Source organism: Scatophagus argus, chromosome 12, assembly GCF_020382885.2.
Source record: "Scatophagus argus isolate fScaArg1 chromosome 12, fScaArg1.pri, whole genome shotgun sequence".
In the NCBI taxonomy this organism is placed as follows: Eukaryota; Metazoa; Chordata; class Actinopteri; family Scatophagidae; genus Scatophagus; species Scatophagus argus.
The window spans coordinates 12,758,104-12,782,477 of record NC_058504.1 but is presented as its reverse complement, the minus strand read 5'-3'; the positions used below and the strand labels follow the sequence as shown (position 1 = coordinate 12,782,477).

General features: G+C 42.0%; 7 protein-coding genes across 7 annotated transcripts; all 7 read left to right on the top strand.

Moving 5' to 3' along the window:
- The first annotated feature begins 230 nt into the window (after positions 1-230).
- LOC124068649 (protocadherin alpha-6-like) lies at positions 231-2,848 on the top strand. Its single transcript, XM_046407048.1, has one exon. The coding sequence runs from the start codon at positions 488-490 to the stop codon at positions 2,846-2,848; it is 2,361 nt and encodes a 786-aa protein (XP_046263004.1). The 5' UTR covers positions 231-487.
- Positions 2,849-3,768: 920 nt separating this feature from the next.
- LOC124068648 (protocadherin alpha-8-like) lies at positions 3,769-6,257 on the top strand. Its single transcript, XM_046407047.1, has one exon. The coding sequence runs from the start codon at positions 3,882-3,884 to the stop codon at positions 6,255-6,257; it is 2,376 nt and encodes a 791-aa protein (XP_046263003.1). The 5' UTR covers positions 3,769-3,881.
- Positions 6,258-7,029: 772 nt separating this feature from the next.
- On the top strand, positions 7,030-9,580 carry LOC124068647 (protocadherin alpha-8-like). The gene has a single exon (XM_046407046.1). It carries the CDS (start codon positions 7,193-7,195, stop codon positions 9,578-9,580), a length of 2,388 nt encoding a protein of 795 aa, XP_046263002.1. The 5' UTR covers positions 7,030-7,192.
- Positions 9,581-10,354: 774 nt separating this feature from the next.
- Positions 10,355-12,821, top strand: LOC124068646 (protocadherin alpha-8-like). Its single transcript, XM_046407045.1, has one exon. It carries the CDS (start codon positions 10,419-10,421, stop codon positions 12,819-12,821), a length of 2,403 nt encoding a protein of 800 aa, XP_046263001.1. The 5' UTR covers positions 10,355-10,418.
- Positions 12,822-14,980: 2,159 nt separating this feature from the next.
- LOC124068591 (protocadherin alpha-3-like) lies at positions 14,981-17,439 on the top strand. The gene has a single exon (XM_046406971.1). It carries the CDS (start codon positions 14,990-14,992, stop codon positions 17,402-17,404), a length of 2,415 nt encoding a protein of 804 aa, XP_046262927.1. The 5' UTR covers positions 14,981-14,989; the 3' UTR covers positions 17,405-17,439.
- A 674-nt stretch (positions 17,440-18,113) lies between these two features.
- On the top strand, positions 18,114-20,671 carry LOC124068645 (protocadherin alpha-8-like). The gene has a single exon (XM_046407044.1). It carries the CDS (start codon positions 18,266-18,268, stop codon positions 20,669-20,671), a length of 2,406 nt encoding a protein of 801 aa, XP_046263000.1. The 5' UTR covers positions 18,114-18,265.
- A 134-nt stretch (positions 20,672-20,805) lies between these two features.
- On the top strand, positions 20,806-24,176 carry LOC124068590 (protocadherin alpha-8-like). The gene has a single exon (XM_046406970.1). It carries the CDS (start codon positions 21,176-21,178, stop codon positions 23,603-23,605), a length of 2,430 nt encoding a protein of 809 aa, XP_046262926.1. The 5' UTR covers positions 20,806-21,175; the 3' UTR covers positions 23,606-24,176.
- The last annotated feature ends 198 nt before the right edge of the window (positions 24,177-24,374 follow it).

The following is a 24,374-nucleotide window of genomic DNA, read 5'->3' as shown; positions in this document are numbered from 1 at the left end:
GGACATGGAGGGGAAAAAATGAAGTTTTTTTATTATTATTTAAAAAAGAATAAAGATGTCTCGCAACAGAACATATATTTCCCCTCCATGTCCCTTCCGGGCTCCGTAACTTCCTACATTCTATAATCTCTATAACCGGTTATATTTTACTGGGTATAATGTACTGTTGCAGTGACAACGTTACTAATTTTACGACAGGAAGTTCTTAACTGTCATTAGGACATGTTTACCCGTGATTACATATATAGTCTTTTGTTTTCCTTCGATGTCCTCTCGGTGTCACTGTAACACTGGCAAACGACAGAAGACTTTGTCCCTCCCATGAAAAAGCTTTTTCTTTGTCGCAAGGCAGCCGTTTGAATCGAGCACGGCAGCTGATGGATTCGTGTTGTGGATTTTGGAAACGTGCGATTCACAACGGGTTGGACGTAGAAGGGCTTTTGTCCCAGTAACAGTTTTTCTCGTGTTTTCTCTGAGCTGTGGTATAATGATGGGGACAGATAGACCAAGTCGGGCGCGGGAGGACTGTTTGCTTGTGTTTCATTTGGCTCTGCTGCTGATTTTCGGAAAGCAGGCCTTTGCTCAGATAAGATACTCCATTCCAGAGGAGGTGAAAGAAGGAACTGTTGTTGGAAATGTTGCGAAGGATCTTGGCCTTGACATCACCTCTTTGACTGACCGACGGTTTCGCGTTGTGTCTGGATCCAAGGAGACTTTTTTCGAGGTAAACCCGAACAATGGGGCTCTGCATGTGCATAAGAAAATCGACAGAGAGGAGCTCTGCCGCGGAAGTGGTACGTGCATAATGGAGCTAAAAATTCTAGTCGAAGACCCTTTGGAAATGCACCATGTAATCGTAGAAATCACTGATGCAAATGATCATTCTCCCAGTTTCCCTGAGAAAGAACAGAGATTTGAAATAGCTGAGCACACATTGCCAGGTAGGCGATTTCAGCTGCACACCGCTCGTGATCCCGATGCTGGAGTTAACTCGATTCGCACATACACTATAACACCAAATGAACATTTTGAAGTAGATATTCGTCATAGTGATGAGGATAAAATACCGTTTTTAGTGCTAAAAAAGTCCTTAGACAGAGAACAAAAGGACAAACACACGCTGCTGGTCACAGCAGTTGATGGAGGTAAACCTCCAAGATCAGGGACGCTAAATGTTTCCATTGTTGTTCTTGACAGTAATGATAATCGTCCAGTGTTTAGTCAGGAGGTTTATCAGGTTGAAATACAGGAAAATGTTCCAGTGGGTACTTCAGTATTTAGACTGAATGCCACGGACCCTGATGAGGGCAGTAACGGAGAAATTGAATACAGCCTTGGGAAAACTCTTAAGAAAAAAGTCTATGAAATTTTTGAGCTGGACAAAATAACTGGAGAGATTAGAGTGAAAGGAATAGTGGACTATGAAGAAAACGACGTTTATAAACTGGATGTCGAGGCGTCAGATAAAGGAACACCACCATTAACAGGTGAGTGTAGAGTCATTATAAAGATAAAAGATGTCAACGACAATCCACCAGAAATAGAAGTCACATCACTGTCAAATACAGTGTCTGAAGACTCCAAACCTGGAACAGTAATTTCACTTATTAGTGTGACAGATAAAGACTCCGGTGTAAATGGAAAAATAATTTCACGCATAACCTCCGACGTACCTTTTGAGTTAAAACCTTCCTATAAGGAGAACATATATTCAGTTGTCACGAAGGGATTTTTGGATCGAGAGGAGGTGTCACACTATGAAATAACAATACAGGCCACTGATTGTGGTGAACCTCCCTTATCTACGTTTAAAACTCTCAACATTCAGATATCAGATGTGAATGACAACAGTCCACATTTTGAGCAAAATCCATTACAGTTTTATCTGTCAGAGAATAACGTTGCTGGAGCGTCAATATTCTCTGTAAGCGCAAGTGACAATGATGTGAGTGACAATGCAGTGATTTCCTATCATATAGCGAGAGGAAATGATGTAACATCTTTCCTCAACATAAATCCAGATAATGGACAAATTTCCGCCCTAAAAAGTTTTGACTTTGAGACCCTGAAAACATTCCAGTTCCAAGTCGTGGCCACAGACTCTGGAACTCCGTCACTGAGCAGCAACGTCACAGTGAACGTGTTCATTCTGGATCAGAACGACAACGCTCCAGTCATCCTGTATCCAGTCAGCTCCAACGGCTCTGCTGAAGGTGTGGAGGAGATTCCCCGCAATGTGAACGCAGGACACTTGGTGACTAAAGTCAGAGCCTATGACGCTGATATAGGATATAACGGCTGGTTACTCTTTTCACTGCAGGAAGTCACTGACCACAGTCTCTTTGCTTTGGACCGCTATACAGGACAGATCAGAACACTTCGCTCATTCACAGAGACAGACGAGGCTGAGCACAAACTGCTCATACTGGTCAAAGACAATGGGAACGTTTCCCTCTCAGCAACAGCTACTGTGATTGTCAAAGTGGTGGAGCCCAAAGAGGCTTTTGCAGCCTCTGACGTTAAAAGTGCAGCCAAAGATGATGAGGGGAATGATGTGACTTTTTATCTCATCATAACTTTGGGCTCAGTTTCAGTCCTTTTCCTCATCAGTATCATCGTGCTGATTGCAATGCAGTGCTCCAAATCCACAGACTATACTTCTAAATATCTACAAGAGGCTAATTATGACGGGACACTGTGTCACAGCATCCAGTACAGATCTGGAGACAAACGCTACATGTTAGTTGGACCCAGAATGAGTATAGGATCTACTATTGTCCCTGGCAGCCACGCCAACACACTGGTGCTCCCTGACAGGAGACGCACTTCTGAAGAGGTAAGAGCTTGAAAGCAAACTGACAAACAACATATTAAAATGCACTAAATTCTGTCATTGCTTAGTGGTCCTTTTTCATCTTTGTACAGCGATTAGTAAATGTAACATTACTAACAGTTGACATCAAAATCAACCATATTACAAGTCTAAATAAGTATTATTCTTATTATTTGAATATTTACCTGTTTGTCTGACTTTATTCAGAAACACCGCATTCACTGGTCAATGTTCGCTGTTTCATTCGAACAGATTTAAGTTTGCAAGTCAGAGCGACAAATTTATTATTTATGTTCTTTTTCTGTATCGACAATAGCCACACTTCGACACCTTTTCACTCCACACTCAGCTTGTTTTGTCATGTGCAAGCTCATGTAAGCTGATTAATACAAAAAAAGAAAAAATGAAAGAAATCTGTCAGCCATATCTAATACTTCAGTCTTTACCTGATTATGTCTGACATCTTCACGTAAGAACTGCAAACTACAGTTACCCCGAGTGTTTTGATATTCTCATCCAAATCCTAAAATACAGCGAAGGGTAAAATGTATAAGTTGCTGGTCTTTCTGGAGACTTCTGTAAGTGCTGAGCATGAGACATTTCGTTCAGAGAGCACAGGGGAAAAGCCAGGCGCCAATCTCTATCCATGGCGCTGAAATGCGATGCACCTTTTTGTCCATACAGAACATTTGATACAAATAAGTTTAAAAAATGACACTTGAACTAGGAGGCCTTTTCCGCACATTTAGAGGCGCTTTTTGTGTTGTGATACAAAGCGAGCACTTTGAGGTGTTTGAACGCTGGATAAACTTATCAGAGGAAAAGGGATCCATGGATTTATTTTTGAATAAGGGCGTATTTTCCCAGCGACCTCTGGGTGTCAGTATTACATTGGGAAACCAAAGAAAACGTTGTCCCTCCCCTCACAAAGCTTTTGTTTGCCCCCTGAAAAAAGCAGAGAGAAGACATTTGAATCGAGCTCGTAAAATTGAAACGCGCAGCAGATTTGATATCGAAATTTACTGCAGTAACTGGCTTGTGTGTGATCATGTGTGGCTGGACAAAGATGGGGATCGAAAGACGAACTGGAAGAAGGGTTTGCTCCTGGTTTGCTTTTCGTTTTGTTCTCTTGTTGTTTGTCGGAAAACGGGCTTTGGGAGAAATAAGATACTCTGTTCCCGAGGAGGTGAAAGAAGGAACTGTTGTTGGAAATGTTGCGAAGGATCTTGGCCTTGATGTCACCTCTTTGACTGACCGGCGGTTCCGTGTCGTGTCTGAATCCAAGGAGACATTTTTTGAGGTAAATCAAGACAATGGGGTTCTCTCTGTGGGCAAGAAGATCGACAGAGAGGAGCTCTGTCAGGGTAGCGGTGTTTGTCTAATGGAGCTAAAAGTCATACTCGAAAACCCTTTGGAAATACACTACGTGGCTGTAGAAATCACTGATGTCAATGATCATTCTCCTAGTTTCCCTGACAAAGAACAGAGATTCGAAATATTTGAACAAACATTGCCAGGAAGGAGATTTCAGTTGCACACCGCTCGTGATCCCGATGCTGGAGTTAACTCGATTCGCACGTACACTTTAACGTCAAACGATCACTTTGAAGTAGACATACGTCATAGTGATGAGGAAAAAATACCGTTTTTAGTGCTGAAAAAGTCACTAGACAGAGAAACAAGAAGCAAATACTTACTGTTTCTTACAGCAGTTGATGGAGGTAAACCTCCAAGATCAGCCACACTAAATGTTTCCATTGTTGTTCTTGACAGTAACGACAATCGTCCGATATTCAGCCAGGAGGTTTATCAGGTTGAAATACAGGAAAATGTTCCAGTGGGTACTTCAGTATTTAGACTGAATGCCACTGATCCTGATGAAGGCAGTAACAGCGAAATTGAATACAGCCTTGGAAATACTCTTAAGAAAAAAGTCTATGATATTTTTGAATTGGACAAAATGACTGGAGAGATTAGAGTGAAGGGAATAGTGGACTATGAAGAAAACGACGTTTATAAACTGGATGTCGAGGCGTCAGATAAAGGAACACCACCATTAACAGGTGAGTGTAGAGTCATTATAAAGATAAAAGATGTCAATGACAATCCACCAGAAATAGAAGTCACATCACTTTCAAATACAGTGTCTGAAGACTCAAAACCTGGCACAATGATTTCTCTCATCAGTATGAAGGACAAAGACTCCAGTGTAAATGGAAAAATAATTTCACGCATAACCTCCGATGTACCTTTTGAATTAAAACCTTCCTATAAAGAGAACATATATTCAGTTGTCACGAAGGGATTTTTGGATCGAGAGGAGGTGTCACACTATGAAATAACAATACAGGCCACTGATTGTGGTGAACCTCCCTTATCTACGTTTAAAACTCTCAACATTCAGATATCAGATGTGAATGACAACAGTCCACATTTTGAGCAAAATCCATTACAGTTTTATCTGTCAGAGAATAACGTTGCTGGAGCGTCAATATTCTCTGTAAGCGCAAGTGACAATGATGTGAATGACAATGCAGTGATTTCCTATCATATAGCGAGAGGAAATGATGTAACATCTTTCCTCAACATAAATCCAGATAATGGACAAATTTCCGCCCTAAAAAGTTTTGACTTTGAGACCCTGAAAACATTCCAGTTCCAAGTCGTGGCCACAGACTCTGGAACTCCGTCACTGAGCAGCAACGTCACAGTGAACGTGTTCATTCTGGATCAGAACGACAACGCTCCAGTCATCCTGTATCCAGTCAGCTCCAACGGCTCTGCTGAAGGTGTGGAGGAGATTCCCCGCAATGTGAACGCAGGACACTTGGTGACTAAAGTCAGAGCCTATGACGCTGATATAGGATATAACGGCTGGTTACTCTTTTCACTGCAGGAAGTCACTGACCACAGTCTCTTTGCTTTGGACCGCTATACAGGACAGATCAGAACACTTCGCTCATTCACAGAGACAGACGAGGCTGAGCACAAACTGCTCATACTGGTCAAAGACAATGGGAACGTTTCCCTCTCAGCAACAGCTACTGTGATTGTCAAAGTGGTGGAGCCCAAAGAGGCTTTTGCAGCCTCTGATGTTAAAAGTGCAGCCAAAGATGATGAGGGGAATGATGTGACTTTTTATCTCATCATAACTTTGGGCTCAGTTTCAGTCCTTTTCCTCATCAGTATCATCGTGCTGATTGCAATGCAGTGCTCCAAATCCACAGACTATACTTCTAAATATCTACAAGAGACTAATTATGACGGGACACTGTGTCACAGCATCCAGTACAGATCTGGAGACAAACGCTACATGTTAGTTGGACCCAGAATGAGTATAGGATCTACTATAGTCCCTGGCAGCCACGCCAACACACTGGTGCTCCCTGACAGGAGGAGGACATCTGAGGAGGTAAGACCCTAATGTTTGAACTGAACAGAAAATGCATCACTTTTGTTTTACTTATTTAGGCTTACTACTGGATATTTGCTGTTTGTGAAAGGGCTTAGTTGTTGCCATGCAGTTTTGCCCAATGTCTTAGCAATGTTCAGTGTTTTACCTCCTTTTGAAGTTGAAAAATATCTTTGGGTTATTTAGACCTGATCTGATACCAGCAGAATATAATTTCTGACATTATGTTACGGTGAAGTCTGGTCGAGGCAATTTTGGTGCCGTTGTGGTGATTTTTACCCCTGGCTTTATCATTTGCGGTGGATGACAGAGTTTGTTCCTTATTTTACCCGCACTTGAACATGTACTTAGTTCAGTTAAGCTGCCATAGTAACACTCAGGTTGTTGCGTTGCACACGGCGCTGAACGTTTGTCTTATAAGATTCTTAAGTCCTACCACAGACCAGGGCAGCAATGGAAACACTTCAGTGACTGGCGACAGGTTTCATGTTACGCAAGCTGTTGCAACGTGTTTATTTCCTTTTCTGTGGGCTGCAGCACAATATATTCACCGTATCCTAAAGAGAGTGGCTTGATTAGTCAAATTTGAGTTGATGGTGCATTCCGGGAGACTAAACGTCGCATTGGAGATATTTGTTTTCAGTGGAACCATGTTTTATATATTCTTTCTCCTTTCTAGTAAATGAAAGCACTGAGCGGTCCACTGGGTGTCAGTGTTACAGTGGGTAATTGCTAAAGCATCAGTCAACGCAGACTCTGCCCCTTTCTAAGTGTTTTTCAGCTCGACCACAAAGAATGCCATCGCTTCGGATTTTGATCTGTACCTCATATGGACTTGGCTTTCTGAAATTGGATCTAAAGACGGCTGGCGGGGCTTTAAGTTGAAGATATTTGCGGATACCGTTTCAAACGATTACGGCAAAGAAGACAAAGGACAAAGAGGCAGAATGATGTCTTGGTCGCGCCCTCTGTTTTTCTCTCTGCTGTTTTGCTTTGGTAAGCTTGTTCTGGCTCAATTGAAATACTCGACTCCAGAGGAAGTTAAAGTGGGAGCTATAATTGGAAACGTTGCCAAGGATTTGGGACTTGATGTCAGCACTTTGATAAACAGGCGTTTTCGTATTGTGTCCGGAGCCCAGGACGCGCTGTTTGAGGTAAACCAGAACAATGGGGTCCTCTATGTTCATAAGACTCTCGACAGAGAACAGCTGTGCGACAGAAATGGTGCTTGTTTAATAGACCTGAAAATCGTTGCTGAGAATCCACTTGAAATCCATTATGTTACAGTGGAAATAACGGACACTAACGACCACGCACCGACCTTTGTTGAGAAAGAAAAGATAATAGAAATAGCAGAAAATACTTCACCGGGAGCACGATTTCAGTTACCAGGCGCCCGTGATCCAGATGTTGGAATAAATTCCGTGCAGCGCTATAAACTTAATCAAAACGAAAATTTTCATCTAGAAATTCGAGATAGAGGAGAGGATAAAATCCCCTTCTTAGTGCTGCAGAGGAACTTGGACAGAGAACAAAAAACAAACCATAGTTTGATTTTAACCGCTATAGATGGAGGGACACCGCCAAAATCAGCCATTCTCAACATCACCATAAAGGTCCTCGATATCAATGATAACAGGCCGACTTTTTTCAAAGAAGTTTATTCTGTAATATTGCAAGAAAATGTTGCTTTAGATACGGTTGTAATAAAGGTCCAAGCAACTGATCAAGACGAGGGAGCCAATGGGGAGGTGGAGTATGCCTTTGGGGGTGACGTTAGTTCCAAGTTGTTGCAGCCATTTCGTCTAGACAGAAACACAGGCGAAATTCGAGTTAGCGGACAAATTGACTATGAGACAACGGATGTTTTCAAACTGGATGTCCAAGCCTCTGACAGGGGTCAGCCTCCGATGACAACCGACTGTAGAGTTATTATAAAGATCCAAGATGTCAACGACAATAAGCCAGAAATAGACGTGACATCAATATCCAGCACAGTCCCAGAGGATTCAAAACACGGGACTGTGATCTCTCTTATCAGTGTAACAGACGTTGATTCTGGTCTGAATGGCAAAGTCTTGTGCAGTCTGACGGGGGATGTGCCATTTGAATTAAAACCGTCGTTTAAAGATAATATGTATTCATTAGTGACAAAAGAAACCCTAGACAGAGAAAGTGTGTCACATTACGATATTTCAATAACAGCCACAGACTGTGGTGAACCTCCACTTTCCACATACAAAACTTTGAGTATTCAGGTGTCAGATGTAAATGACAACATCCCAGAGTTCCCACACAGTCCGCTAGAATTATATTTGACAGAAAACAATTCTCCTGGTGCTTCGATATTTTCTGTGAGTGCTTTTGATAAAGACTTAAACGACAACGCTGTAGTGTCATATCGTATAATTAGAGGAGATGGCAGTTATAATGATATGACGTCTTTTCTGAATATAAATTCTGAAAACGGACAAATCACTGCACTGAAAAGTTTTGACTTTGAGACTCTGAAAACGTTCCAGTTCCAAGTCGTGGCCACAGACTCTGGAACTCCGTCACTGAGCAGCAACGTCACAGTGAACGTGTTCATTCTGGATCAGAACGACAACGCTCCAGTCATCCTGTATCCAGTCAGCTCCAACGGCTCTGCTGAAGGTGTGGAGGAGATTCCCCGCAATGTGAACGCAGGACACTTGGTGACTAAAGTCAGAGCCTATGACGCTGATATAGGATATAACGGCTGGTTACTCTTTTCACTGCAGGAAGTCACTGACCACAGTCTCTTTGCTTTGGACCGCTATACAGGACAGATCAGAACACTTCGCTCATTCACAGAGACAGACGAGGCTGAGCACAAACTGCTCATACTGGTCAAAGACAATGGGAACGTTTCCCTCTCAGCAACAGCTACTGTGATTGTCAAAGTGGTGGAGCCCAAAGAGGCTTTTGCAGCCTCTGATGTTAAAAGTGCAGCCAAAGATGATGAGGGGAATGATGTGACTTTTTATCTCATCATAACTTTGGGCTCAGTTTCAGTCCTTTTCCTCATCAGTATCATCGTGCTGATTGCAATGCAGTGCTCCAAATCCACAGACTATACTTCTAAATATCTACAAGAGACTAATTATGACGGGACACTGTGTCACAGCATCCAGTACAGATCTGGAGACAAACGCTACATGTTAGTTGGACCCAGAATGAGTATAGGATCTACTATAGTCCCTGGCAGCCATGCCAACACACTGGTGCTCCCTGACAGGAGGAGGACATCTGAGGAGGTAAGACCTAAAAAGCATAGTTCCATAAAATGTGAGCATGTAGTTCCTTGCTTGTGAATTGTTCAAATATTGCTTCTGATTACATATTTGAAGTTATTTTATTTACACTAAGAAAGAACCAAAGAGAAATCACAACAACCTGTGTGCTTGCTGCTATATTTAGACTGGTTGTCTCATTTGCTCATGTGCAGACGCACTCATAGATATGACAGAACGGTTGAAAGAGCTGATCCCTTGTAAAGACCGTCGTTTCCCCTGATAACAACTGCTGTCCATGGCGCTGAAATGAAAAGTCGACTTTCTTCGAGCATAACAGTTACATTCTGATTGTTTCTGTGGAGTTGTGCAGTAAGCAAGAAGTAATTTATTTTCATACTGATGTGCTGTTGTTATTCAAAGAAAAGACCGTGCGACGACTTCTGGTTTCTATTCATGAGGTTGAAACACATGAACACGCCAAAGAGTAATGCAGTATTCAGGAAACACAATGAATAGGGTAATTTCGTGACAGTGACAAACGAAAAAAAGCAATGCATCACTTCAAATATTTTATTTTTCTGGGAAAGTCAGCGAGAGAGAGAGACAGGAAGCTAGAACAACGTTAAAAAGCGGGAAGTCTGCTGGTTTATCGAGGTACAACTCACACCTCAAGCAATATTTTGTGCAAAGAAAAAAGGTAGTAAGGTCTGTTATCGGTATTTACCTCTGGGTGTCACTATTACATCAGGAAACCACAAACAGCTTTGTCCCTCCCTTCACGACCCTTTTGTTTCTCATCTTTGGCGAACACGGGCAGCACTTGAATCAAGCACACCAAGCGATGAAATCACGTTGCAGGTTGGACATAAATGAGTGTTCGTCATATTAACGACCGTCTGTGTGTTGTTGGATAACGATGGGGAACGATACCAAAAGTCGAACAAGGGACTGCTGCTGGTTTGCTTTTCATTTAGCTCTCCTGCTGCTCTTCGGAAAACAGGCTTTGGCTCAGATAAGATACTCCATTCCAGAGGAGGTGGAAGTGGGGACTGTTGTTGGAAATGTTGCGAGGGATCTTGGTCTTGACATCACCTCTTTGACCGACCGACGGTTTCGCGTTGTGTCTGTAATCGAGGACGCGATTTTTGAAGTGAACCAGAATAATGGGGCCTTGTACGTCCGGAAGCACATTGACAGAGAGGAGCTCTGTCAGGGCAGCGGTGCTTGTCTGATGGAGCTAAAAGTCCTCATTGAAAACCCTTTGGAGGTACACTACGTAAGTGTAGAAATCACTGATGTCAATGATCATTCTCCCAGTTTTCCGGAAAAAGAACAGAGATTTGAAATAGCTGAGCACACATTGCCAGGTAGGCGATTTCAGCTGCACACCGCTCGTGATCCCGATGCTGGAGTTAACTCGATTCGTACGTACACTATAACACCAAATGAACATTTTGAAGTGAATATCCGTCAAAGCGACGCTGGTAAGATACCCTTTTTAGTGCTGAAGAAGCCATTAGACAGAGAACAAAAGGACAAACACACGCTGCTGGTCACAGCAGTTGATGGAGGTAAACCTCCAAGATCAGCCACACTAAATGTTTCCATTGTTGTTCTCGACATCAATGATAATCGTCCAGTGTTTAGTCAGGAGGTTTATCAGGTTGAAATACAGGAAAATGTTCCAGTGGGTACTTCAGTATTTACCATGAATGCGACGGATCCTGATGAAGGCAGTAACGGGGAAGTTGGGTACAGTCTGGGTAAAACCTTGAGGCGGAAAGTTTATGACATTTTTGAATTGGACAAAATGACTGGAGAGATTAGAGTGAAGGGAATAGTGGACTATGAAGAAAACGATGTGTATGAACTGGATGTTGAGGCGTCAGATAAAGGACAGCCTCCATCGGCCGGAGAGTGTAGAGTCATTATAAAGATAAAAGATGTCAATGACAATCCACCAGAAATAGAAGTCACATCACTGTCAAATACAGTGTCTGAAGACTCAAAACCTGGAACAGTAATTTCACTTATTAGTGTGACAGATAAAGACTCCGGTGTAAATGGAAAAATAATTTCGCACATATCGAATGACGTACCTTTTGAATTAAAACCTTCCTATAAAGAGAACACGTATTCAGTTGTCACGAAGGGATTTTTGGATCGAGAGGAGGTGTCACAATATGAAATAACAATACAAGCCACTGATTGTGGTGAACCTCCCTTATCTACGTTTAAAACTCTCAGCATTCAGATATCAGATGTGAATGACAACAGTCCACATTTTGAACAAAATCCATTACAGTTTTATCTGTCAGAGAATAACGTTGCTGGAGCGTCAATATTCTCTGTAAGCGCAAGTGACAATGATGTGAATGACAATGCAGTGATTTCCTATCATATAGCGAGAGGAAATGAAGTAACATCTTTCCTAAACATAAATCCAGATAATGGACAAATTTCCGCCCTAAAAAGTTTTGACTTTGAGACCCTGAAAACGTTCCAGTTCCAAGTCGTGGCCACAGACTCTGGAACTCCGTCACTGAGCAGCAACGTCACAGTGAACGTGTTCATTCTGGATCAGAACGACAACGCTCCAGTCATCCTGTATCCAGTCAGCTCCAACGGCTCTGCTGAAGGTGTGGAGGAGATTCCCCGCAATGTGAACGCAGGACACTTGGTGACTAAAGTCAGAGCCTATGACGCTGATATAGGATATAACGGCTGGTTACTCTTTTCACTGCAGGAAGTCACTGACCACAGTCTCTTTGCTTTGGACCGCTATACAGGACAGATCAGAACACTTCGCTCATTCACAGAGACAGACGAGGCTGAGCACAAACTGCTCATACTGGTCAAAGACAATGGGAACGTTTCCCTCTCAGCAACAGCTACTGTGATTGTCAAAGTGGTGGAGCCCAAAGAGGCTTTTGCAGCCTCTGACGTTAAAAGTGCAGCAAAAGATGATGAGGGGAATGATGTGACTTTTTATCTCATCATAACTTTGGGCTCAGTTTCAGTCCTTTTCCTCATCAGTATCATCGTGCTGATTGCAATGCAGTGCTCCAAATCCACAGACTATACTTCTAAATATCTACAAGAGGCTAATTATGACGGGACACTGTGTCACAGCATCCAGTACAGATCTGGAGACAAACGCTACATGTTAGTTGGACCCAGAATGAGTATAGGATCTACTATAGTCCCTGGCAGCCATGCAAATACTCTGGTCCTTCCTGACAGGAGGAGGACATCTGAAGAGGTAAGACTTAAAAAGCATAGTTCCATAAAATGTGAGCATGCAGGTCCTTGTTTGTGAATTGTTCAAATATTGCTTCTTATCATGTATTTGAAGTTATTTTATTTACACCAAAAAAGAACCAAATCACAACAAACTGTGTGCTTGCCGCTATATTTTGACTGGTTGTCTCATTTGCTCATGTGCAGACGCACTCATAGCTATGACAGAACATTTGAAAGAGCTCATCCTTTGTAAGGACAGTCGTTTCCCCTGATAGCAACTGCTGTCCGTGGTGCTGAAATGAAAAGTTGACAGCATAACAAAGTTATATTCTGATTGTTTCCGTGGAGTTGTGCAGTATGCAAGAAGTAATTTGTTTTCATACTGATGTGCTGTTGTTGGCAGACACAGTCCTTCGGTGAACAAACTGCCTTCTGCTACAGCCAAACATTTCGAACATTGATTCATGAGTCCAGAGCACCTGCTGCCATTTTTGTGCACCCCAGTTCCTATGTTTTCGTGCATAGTTGAGATGCTTGGCCTTGTTTACATGGCTTTTTGGCTGAAACTCTTATATGAAGGTTACTTCTGTCCAGATTTCTCCAGACAGTAGATGGGTGTACCTGGGTCCCACTGTTTTCTGCCAGTTCTGAGCAGATGGCGGTGCTGGACATCTTCCCATTTTGGGGGTAAATAAGCTCAATGTTTTTCATCTGCTGCACTAAGTTTCCTTGGCCGACCACTGTGTCTACAATCATCAATGTTGCCTGTTTTTTGTGTTTCTTCAAAAGAGCCTGAATAGCACATCTTGAAACCCCAGACTGCTTTGAAATCTTTGTCTGGGAGAGACCTTGCTGACGCAGTATAACTACCTTGTGTCTTGCCATGGTGTATGACCTGTGACATGAAACTGTCTTCCACATCCTCACCTTGGTAGCAGAGTTTGACGGTTCCTCACCCAGTTTTAAGCCTCCTACACAGCTGTGTCTTTTTCAGTGACTGACTGTGTTTCAACCCACATATGAGATTGATGATCATTAGCACCTGTTTGGTATGACTGGTTGATCATACACCTGACTATAATCCTACAAAATCCCTGACTTTGTGCAAGTGTACCTATAAGAATTGATCCTGCTTTGAAGGCAAGGGGTAGTAACACCAAATATTGATTTGATTTTTCTTTTGTTTGCTCACTTTGCATTTTGTTAATTGATTAAAAAAATATATGGTATTTATATTGTTGACAGCATTCTTAGCTCACAGCATTTTTTCACACCTGCCTAAAACTTTTGCACAGTACTGTACGTCTAACACCTCATTAAATAATAATTACCAACAGCAAAGCTTCAGGAAACATGAACATTAAAATTTCTGGGCGTAGTTAGACACTCAGTGCAGAATTCTGTGTCACAATATTTCATTTTCTAACCACTGGTGTTCTACTTTTTACAGAGGTTTGTGCTGTTCAGCTGGATTTATATCAAGTTGACAAACTGAACAATAATTTATTGACTGTCTCCCTACTATTGCTTACTATTTTCTTAGCCCCTGCAGTTTATCTCTTCGTATACTCTCAAGACTATTGTGGTTTCAAGACATTTCAAATTTATGGCACATATAATTGTTTCCCTCTGTAAATGGACATTGGATCAGCCATTTACTTTTCCTGCAAACTACTTCTTTCACTTGCTGTTGGAGTTTTGAATGCAGTTGTTTCTGGACATGGAACATTTTGGTTGAGGATATCAGTTGAGCTGTCGTGAAAAGCAGTGGCCAGTGTCCATACTTACGTGTATATGCTTCACTGTTTCCAGGTAAAACAGAGTGAAAGTGTTGTATAAACCTTGTAAATAGCGATATTGCAAAAGATCACTGAATTTGCTTTAAAACAGAGGCTTCATGTTGTGTATTCTGAGAATAAAATGTCATGACTTCAATCAGCTCGAGACACTTGGTAAAACGTTTAAATGCTTCCGTTTTGATCTTTACAGGTAGATTCACATACACAATGAGTGAAGTACCAGACTTCTGTAATGTGGTCTAAGATTTTGTCCTCTTGGTGTCAGTGCAACATCATGGAGGACATACAGGGCTTCGTCCCTCCCCTCACAAAGCTTTTGTTAGGTACCTCACAACTGAGAATACAGCTAATATAAGAACAGGGGTCGGACTAAACCGCGTGCTGCTCGGATATAAAAACTGATTTGTTTCAGAAACACTCCCGTGTGTTTATTTGCTTTTGGATAATGATGGGGAGTGTAAGACGACATCGATCAAGTGGCAGTCGTTGGTTTGCTTTTCATTTTTTCATGCTGCTGGTTTTCGGAAAGCAGGCTTTGGCTGAACTGAGATACTCTATTCCAGAGGAGATGAAAGAGGGAACTGCTGTCGGAAATGTCGCTAAGGATCTTGGTCTGGATAAAACCTCGTTGACTGATCGGCGGTTTCGTGTTGTGTCTGGATCTAAGGACGCATTTTTCGAGGTAAACCCGGATAATGGTGCCCTAGAGATCCGGAAAAAAATAGACAGAGAGGAGCTGTGTCAGGGAAGTGGCGCATGCTTGATAGAGCTGAAAATCCTTGTCGAAAATCCTTTGGAAATGCATCATATTGTTGTCGAAATCACTGATGTAAACGATCACTCTCCCAGTTTTCCTAGAAAGGAACAGCAAATTCAAATTGCAGAACATGCATCGCCCGGAACTCGATTTCAGCTGCATGCGGCCCGTGATCCCGATGCTGGCATGAATTCTATCCGCACATACACGTTAACGTCAAATGATCACTTTGAAATCGATATAAGTCAAAGTGATGAGGATAAAATACCATTTTTAGTGCTGAAGAAGTCCTTAGACAGAGAACAAAAGACTAAACACTTGCTCCTTGTTACAGCAGTTGATGGCGGTAAACCTCAAAGATCAGGAACACTAAATGTTTCCATTACTGTACTTGATATTAATGATAATCGTCCTGTGTTCAGTCAGAATATTTACCAAATAGAAATATATGAAAACATCCCAGTTGGCACAACTCTCACAAGAGTGAATGCTGTAGATCCAGATGAAGGGACTAACGGTGAAATAGAGTACAGCCTGAGCAAAGCATTAGCACGTACAATTTACGACATCTTTGAACTGGAAAGTTTAAGTGGACAAATCAAACTGAAAGGAGCGTTGGATTTTGAGGAGTCAGAGATTTATAAACTGGATGTTGAAGCGTCGGATAAAGGAACACCTCCATTAACGGCAGGATGTAGACTTATTATAAAGATAAAAGATGTCAATGACAATCCACCAGAAATAGAAGTCACATCACTGTCCAATACAGTGTCTGAAGACTCCAAACCTGGAACAGTAATTTCACTTATTAGTGTGACAGATAAAGACTCCGGTGTAAATGGAAAAATAATTTCACGCATAACCTCCGACGTACCTTTTGAATTAAAACCTTCCTATAAGGAGAACATATATTCAGTTGTCACGAAGGGATTTTTGGATCGAGAGGAGGTGTCACAATATGAAATAACAATACAGGCCACTGATTGTGGTGAACCTCCCTTATCTACGTTTAAAACTCTCAGCATTCAGATATCAGATGTGAATGACAACAGTCCACATTTTGAACAAAACCCATTACAGTTTTATCTGTCAGAGAATAACGTTGCTGGAGCGTCAATATTCTCTGTAAGCGCAAGTGACAATGATGTGAGTGACAATGCAGTGATTTCCTATCATATAGCGAGAGGAAATGAAGTAACATCTTTCCTCAACATAAATCCAGATAATGGACAAATTTCCGCCCTAAAAAGTTTTGACTTTGAGACTCTGAAAACGTTCCAGTTCCAAGTCGTGGCCACAGACTCTGGAACTCCGTCACTGAGCAGCAACGTCACAGTGAACGTGTTCATTCTGGATCAGAACGACAACGCTCCAGTCATCCTGTATCCAGTCAGCTCCAACGGCTCTGCTGAAGGTGTGGAGGAGATTCCCCGCAATGTGAACGCAGGACACTTGGTGACTAAAGTCAGAGCCTATGACGCTGATATAGGATATAACGGCTGGTTACTCTTTTCACTGCAGGAAGTCACTGACCACAGTCTCTTTGCTTTGGACCGCTATACAGGACAGATCAGAACACTTCGCTCATTCACAGAGACAGACGAGGCTGAGCACAAACTGCTCATACTGGTCAAAGACAATGGGAACGTTTCCCTCTCAGCAACAGCTACTGTGATTGTCAAAGTGGTGGAGCCCAAAGAGGCTTTTGCAGCCTCTGATGTTAAAAGTGCAGCCAAAGATGATGAGGGGAATGATGTGACTTTTTATCTCATCATAACTTTGGGCTCAGTTTCATTCCTTTTCCTCATCAGTATCATCGTGCTGATTGCAATGCAGTGCTCCAAATCATCCACAGACTATACTTCTAAATATCTACAAGAGACTAATTATGATGGGACACTGTGTCACAGCATCCAGTACAGATCTGGAGACAAACGCTACATGTTAGTTGGACCCAGAATGAGTATAGGATCTACTATAGTCCCTGGTAGTCAAGCCAACACACTGGTGCTCCCAGACAGGAGGTCTGCGACTTCTGAGGTAAGGCACGTCTTAATGTTATTTTTCAGGCTGTTGTGCAGAATTGCATTCATTGAAATATAAATGACTAAACATCTCAGTCCCTGAATACTTTTTTTAATCAATACGAATCAATGCGTGTTTTCTCTTTTAAAACGGTTTTAACAACGGCTGTCAATTTTGAAAAGATATTGCTCAATAAAATCCTAAACACTACTGACCAACACTGATATAGTGTTAAATGTTTGTGTTGGTAACACTTACCATCACTGTATGAAAGGAGCAAAAATTAAGGAGACAAAGAACGCGATCAAGGCAGAGAGAGACTCAGTCCGCTTGGAATCGCTGTCCTCGGTACTGAAAAGCAATGACATTTTATTTCTCAAACAAGAATACGAGCAAACCCCAAACACTTATTTCAGATGGTTAGTATGTATATATTTTTGTAACTTACACTTAATTTCTATTGTAACCAAGAAGCATTCATTATTTCGATTCTGACCGAGCGTGGTGTTGCACTGCGTCATACTGTACATATCTATTTGGAACATACAGAACAATGATATGTATATAACCATAACAAAGTTAGGGCCTGTCCATAGCATTGTGACTTTCTGATCAATACGTTTTTCCACAAACTGGTTTATCCCGCTTCTGTTGTGATATCGCACGGTGGATTTTGCAACCAAAATATATGCACATGAATGGTATTTCAGTCACTTAAATTAGTCTAAAATGTTTCCCACTTGGTGTCACTGTTACACCAATAAGATCATAAAGGACTCTGAGTCCCTCCTATGTGCTGAAGCTTTTGTTTGGTACCTAACAACGGAGGACGCATTTGAGCATGCGAGTCGAAAGGGATCATGTGGTGTGTCTTCTGAACGTACGGTGCTAAACAGATCGAATATATACATTTGATTTATAGCAGAAACAGGCTTTTGGATGTGTTTGTGCAGCTGGATAATGATGGGGAGTGTAAGACGACATCGATCAAGTGGCAATCGTTGGTTTGCTTTACATTTTTTCTTGCTGCTGGTTTTCGGAAAGCAGGCTTTGGCTGAACTGAGATACTCTATTCCAGAGGAGATGAAAGAGGGAACTGCTGTCGGAAATGTCGCTAAGGATCTTGGTCTGGATAAAACCTCGTTGGCTGATCGGCGGTTTCGTGTTGTGTCTGGATCTAAGGACGCATTTTTCGAGGTAAACCCGGATAATGGTGCCCTAGAGATCCGGAAAAAAATAGACAGAGAGGAGCTGTGTCAGGGAAGTGGCGCATGCTTGATAGAGCTGAAAATCCTTGTCGAAAATCCTTTGGAAATACACTATGTAGTTGTCGAAATCACTGATGTAAACGATCACTCTCCCAGTTTTCCTGAAAAGAGCCAGCAATTTCAAATTGCAGAACATGCATCGCCCGGAACTCGATTTCAGCTGCATGCGGCCCGTGATCCCGATGCTGGCATGAATTCTATCCGCACATACACGTTAACGTCAAATGATCATTTTGAAATCGATATAAGTCAAAGTGATGAGGATAAAATACCATTTTTAGTGCTGAAGAAGTCCTTAGACAGAGAACAAAAGACTAAACACTTGCTCCTTGTTACAGCAGTTGATGGCGGTAAACCTCAAAGATCAGGAACACTAAATGTTTCCATTACTGTACTTGATATTAATGATAATCGTCCTGTGTTCAGTCAGAATACTTATCAAATAGAAATATATGAAAACATCCCAGTTGGCACAACTCTCACAAGAGTGAATGCTGTAGATCCAGATGAAGGGACTAACGGTGAAATAGAGTACAGCCTGAGCAAAGCATTAGCACGTAAAATTTACGACATCTTTGAACTGGATAGTTCAAGTGGACAAATTAAACTGAAAGGAGCGTTGGATTTTGAGGAGTCAGAGATTTATAAACTGGATGTTGAAGCGTCGGACAAGGCAACACCTCCATTAACGGGAAGGTGTAGAGTCATTATAAAGATAAAAGATGTCAATGACAATCCACCAGAAATAGAAGTCACATCACTGTCAAATACAGTGTCTGAAGACTCCAAACCTGACACGATTATTTCTCTTATTAGTGTAACAGATAAAGACTCCGGTGTAAATGGAAAAATAATATCAAGCATAAGCTCTGACGTACCTTTTGAATTAAAACCTTCCTATAAGGAGAACATATATTCAGTTGTCACGAAGGGATTTTTGGATCGAGAGGAGGTGTCACAATATGAAATAACAATACAGGCCACTGATTGTGGTGAACCTCCCTTATCTACGTTTAAAACTCTCAACATTCAGATATCAGATGTGAATGACAACAGTCCACATTTTGAACAAAATCCATTACAGTTTTATCTGTCAGAGAATAACGTTGCTGGAGCGTCAATATTCTCTGTAAGCGCAAGTGACAATGATGTGAGTGACAATGCAGTGATTTCCTATCATATAGCGAGAGGAAATGAAGTAACATCTTTCCTCAACATAAATCCAGATAATGGACAAATCACCGCCCTGAAAAGTTTTGACTTTGAGACCCTGAAAACGTTCCAGTTCCAAGTCGTGGCCACAGACTCTGGAACTCCGTCACTGAGCAGCAACGTCACAGTGAACGTGTTCATTCTGGATCAGAACGACAACGCTCCAGTCATCCTGTATCCAGTCAGCTCCAACGGCTCTGCTGAAGGTGTGGAGGAGATTCCCCGCAATGTGAACGCAGGACACTTGGTGACTAAAGTCAGAGCCTATGACGCTGATATAGGATATAACGGCTGGTTACTCTTTTCACTGCAGGAAGTCACTGACCACAGTCTCTTTGCTTTGGACCGCTATACAGGACAGATCAGAACACTTCGCTCATTCACAGAGACAGACGAGGCTGAGCACAAACTGCTCATACTGGTCAAAGACAATGGGAACGTTTCCCTCTCAGCAACAGCTACTGTGATTGTCAAAGTGGTGGAGCCCAAAGAGGCTTTTGCAGCCTCTGATGTCAAAAGTGCAGCAAAAGATGATGAGGGGAATGATGTGACTTTTTATCTCATCATAACTTTGGGCTCAGTTTCAGTCCTTTTCCTCATCAGTATCATCGTGCTGATTGCAATGCAGTGCTCCAAATCCACAGACTATACTTCTAAATATCTACAAGAGACTAATTATGACGGGACACTGTGTCACAGCATCCAGTACAGATCTGGAGACAAACGCTACATGTTAGTTGGACCCAGAATGAGTATAGGATCTACTATAGTCCCTGGCAGCCACGCCAACACACTGGTGCTCCCTGACAGGAGGAGGACATCTGAGGAGGTAAGCTGGTTTCATGGTTCGCGCTTTAGCTGTTAATGTGTCCTACGCTTTTTACTGTTTAATCGACCTTTCTTTCTGTTTTGAAATATGTTGTCTGGGCAATGACTCCACTTGCGAATCTGAGTGATCACGTCTCTGTCCACGGAGCTTAAATCGCACTTAACGCTGTCAGTTTGTTTTATAAAGGCACAGTGTATAATATGGATAATATGCATGGTGCATTGTCTCGTCGCCAGTATCACGAGTTTGAATGAGCTTTAAACTGTGTTATGTTCGTGAACAAACAAAACAGAAAATGATCACTTGGTGTCAGTATGTGAGCAGAAAAGTGTTTCGTTAGAAGCCTTTTGTCACAGACACGGATCCTCCCCTTTGTGGGACGGCTTTTCACGTTTTCGTACTTCGTGCATCCTTCATATCATATCGGAATTTTCTCTTCCATTTTGGTGGAAACCACATATTATTTTACGTCTATCTGTTCTTCGGTTGATAAATGAGGCGTCATTGTGAATCATTGGGATACATTTTTAGCGGCTAGTTATGGAGCAGAAAAGACTTGGAGCTTCGGGGGAGCAATGGCGGTGGGTCGCTTTCATTGTTTCATTAATCTTGCTGTGGTGCGGAGCTTCGGCGCAAATAAGATATTCCATCGCCGAGGAAGTTAAAGAAGGTACTATTGTTGGGAATATAGCAAAGGATTTGGGATTAGAGAAGAACACACTGAAAGAAAGGGGATGTCGCATCGTTGAGGGTTCAACAGAGTCATTTTTTCACGTAAACCAGGAAGATGGGATACTCTACGTCGACCGGATAATTGACAGGGAAACGGTTTGTGAACGGAGCAGCGTGTGCTTGATCAACTTGAAAACAGTGCTGGAAAACCCCCTTGAAATTCATTATGTGATTGTAGAGATAGTGGATGTGAACGACCACTCTCCCACATTCTCAGGTCGGGAGTCACGTCTCGAAATTTCAGAGTCGGTTTTACCAGGTTTGCGCCTCCAGCTGCAGGCAGCACACGATCCTGATGTCGGTCAGTTTTCCATACAGGAGTATAAACTCAGTCCTAATGATCATTTTCGTTTGGAGGTTAAAGATCGTGGAAAGGATGGGAAAATACCGATTTTAGTTTTACTGAAGGCGCTGGATAGGGAGACAAAGAAAAGTCACAAGTTACTTCTTACAGCTGTTGATGGAGGGAAACCAAGTAAATCTGGAACAGCTGAAATTACTGTTGACGTATTAGATGTCAATGATAATATGCCAGTGTTCAGTGAAGACACATACTCGGTACTTTTGGAAGAAAATGCTCCTATTGGGACAACAATTATAAAATTAAATGCTTCTGATTTAGATGAAGGGTCCAATGGCGAGATTGTGTATTCATTAGGCAAGAACGTGAATAGCAGAATACGTGAACTTTTTCGTGTTGATGCGGACACAGGTGAAATTATTGTTCAAGATCTGATAGACTTTGAATTAGAGGAAAGCTATGAAATTGACATACAGGCATCTGATAAAGGATCGGCTCCTTTAAGGACAGACAAAAGTGTGTTGGTGAATATTGTTGATTTAAATGATAACACTCCGCATATAGAGGTTACATCATTTTCAAGGGCCATTTCAGAGGACGCAAGACTGGGAACCACTGTGGCATTGATCAGTGTTCTCGATAAAGACTCTGGTCTCAATGGGAAAGTTATTTGCTCATTTAGTGAAGATGTTCCATTCACATTATCACCTTCCACACAGGAGAACATGTATTCAATAGTCACAAAATCGCCCCTAGATCGAGAAAAACAGTCCACATACCATGTTACAGTTGTTGCAAGGGATGCAGGTGTGCCATCGCTGTCTTCTGAAAAAAGCATTAGCATAGCTGTATCTGACGTGAATGATAATAGTCCAGAGTTTTCAGCAAGCCCTTTCACGTATTACGTGACTGAGAACAACTCTCCAGGAACTTCACTGTTTTCTGTGAGGGCATCAGACCGCGACGAGGGAGATAATTCTCGTATTTTGTATCACATTTTAAGAGATGGAAAAGAGAATAACAAACTCCATTCATTCAGTCTTAACATAAACTCTGAAACTGGGGATATTATGGCGCTAAAAAGTTTTGATTTTGAGACTCTGAAAACGTTCCAGTTCCAAGTCGTGGCCACAGACTCTGGAACTCCGTCACTGAGCAGCAACGTCACAGTGAACGTGTTCATTCTGGATCAGAACGACAACGCTCCAGTCATCCTGTATCCAGTCAGCTCCAACGGCTCTGCTGAAGGTGTGGAGGAGATTCCCCGCAATGTGAACGCAGGACACTTGGTGACTAAAGTCAGAGCCTATGACGCTGATATAGGATATAACGGCTGGTTACTCTTTTCACTGCAGGAAGTCACTGACCACAGTCTCTTTGCTTTGGACCGCTATACAGGACAGATCAGAACACTTCGCTCATTCACAGAGACAGACGAGGCTGAGCACAAACTGCTCATACTGGTCAAAGACAATGGGAACGTTTCCCTCTCAGCAACAGCTACTGTGATTGTCAAAGTGGTGGAGCCCAAAGAGGCTTTTGCAGCCTCTGACGTCAAAAGTGCAGCCAAAGATGATGAGGGGAATGATGTGACTTTTTATCTCATCATAACTTTGGGCTCAGTTTCAGTCCTTTTCCTCATCAGTATCATCGTGCTGATTGCAATGCAGTGCTCCAAATCCACAGACTACACTTCTAAATATCTACAAGAGACTAATTATGACGGGACACTGTGTCACAGCATCCAGTACAGATCTGGAGACAAACGCTACATGTTAGTTGGACCCAGAATGAGTATAGGATCTACTATAGTCCCTGGCAGTCATGCAAATACTCTGGTGCTCCCTGACAGGAGACGCACTTCCGAAGAGGTAAGATCAATATTTTGTCTATTTCATTCCTGTGATTTTTCATTTCACAATATTTTGTGCCAATGAGGTCAGCTCGATATGTTTAATTGGATTTCATGCCGTTGAGTTTGGAGCTTGTGTGCCTCTCACTAGTATAATATGTTCTGTAGTCTGCACTTTATGAAACAAACAATACTGACTCGCTTCATGACAAAGACTTTGAGAAAATGAATGTGAAAAAAATGCAATGCAAGAAAGAAAACAAAACGTTTTAGTAAGGCCAACCATCTTTTTCTTGTTTTGCTAAAATGTTCACAGTGAACTAGTACAAGTGAAAAGAATGGCTATTGGGCAGCTTGTGTGCACGAGATAAGTTTCAATACAAAATAAGATGCTGATGCAAATTGTGTAGCAATCTTTGGGAGAGTGGCTGTGCGTGGCAGACGACCGGGTTGTCTCCTTTGATTTAACTTCCTGTTTAATCAAGTAAGGATATTTGTACCCGTGTAAACAATATTTTTACAACTGCAATCTTACCCATCTGTTTGATGTGTACGTTCAAAAATTAGTGGCTGGTTTAACTGAGTGCAGGCAGTCGCTGTCCATGGTGCTGGAACATCCATAAGCAAGTCCCTTTTCTGGGCAAAACTCATTTGAAGCCTCGACGATGTCTTTTCATGTCTCCATGTACGGTTATCTTTGCCTCCTTTGTGCTTTGTAAATAGAGATATGGCATGCAATTAAAAAAACAAGTTTGTGCAAAATCCACTAATGCATTTTGTTATTAATTTAAATACAGAAGTGCAGTCTGATACTCGATCACTTGGTGTCAGTATAATGACAATTAATACTTGCA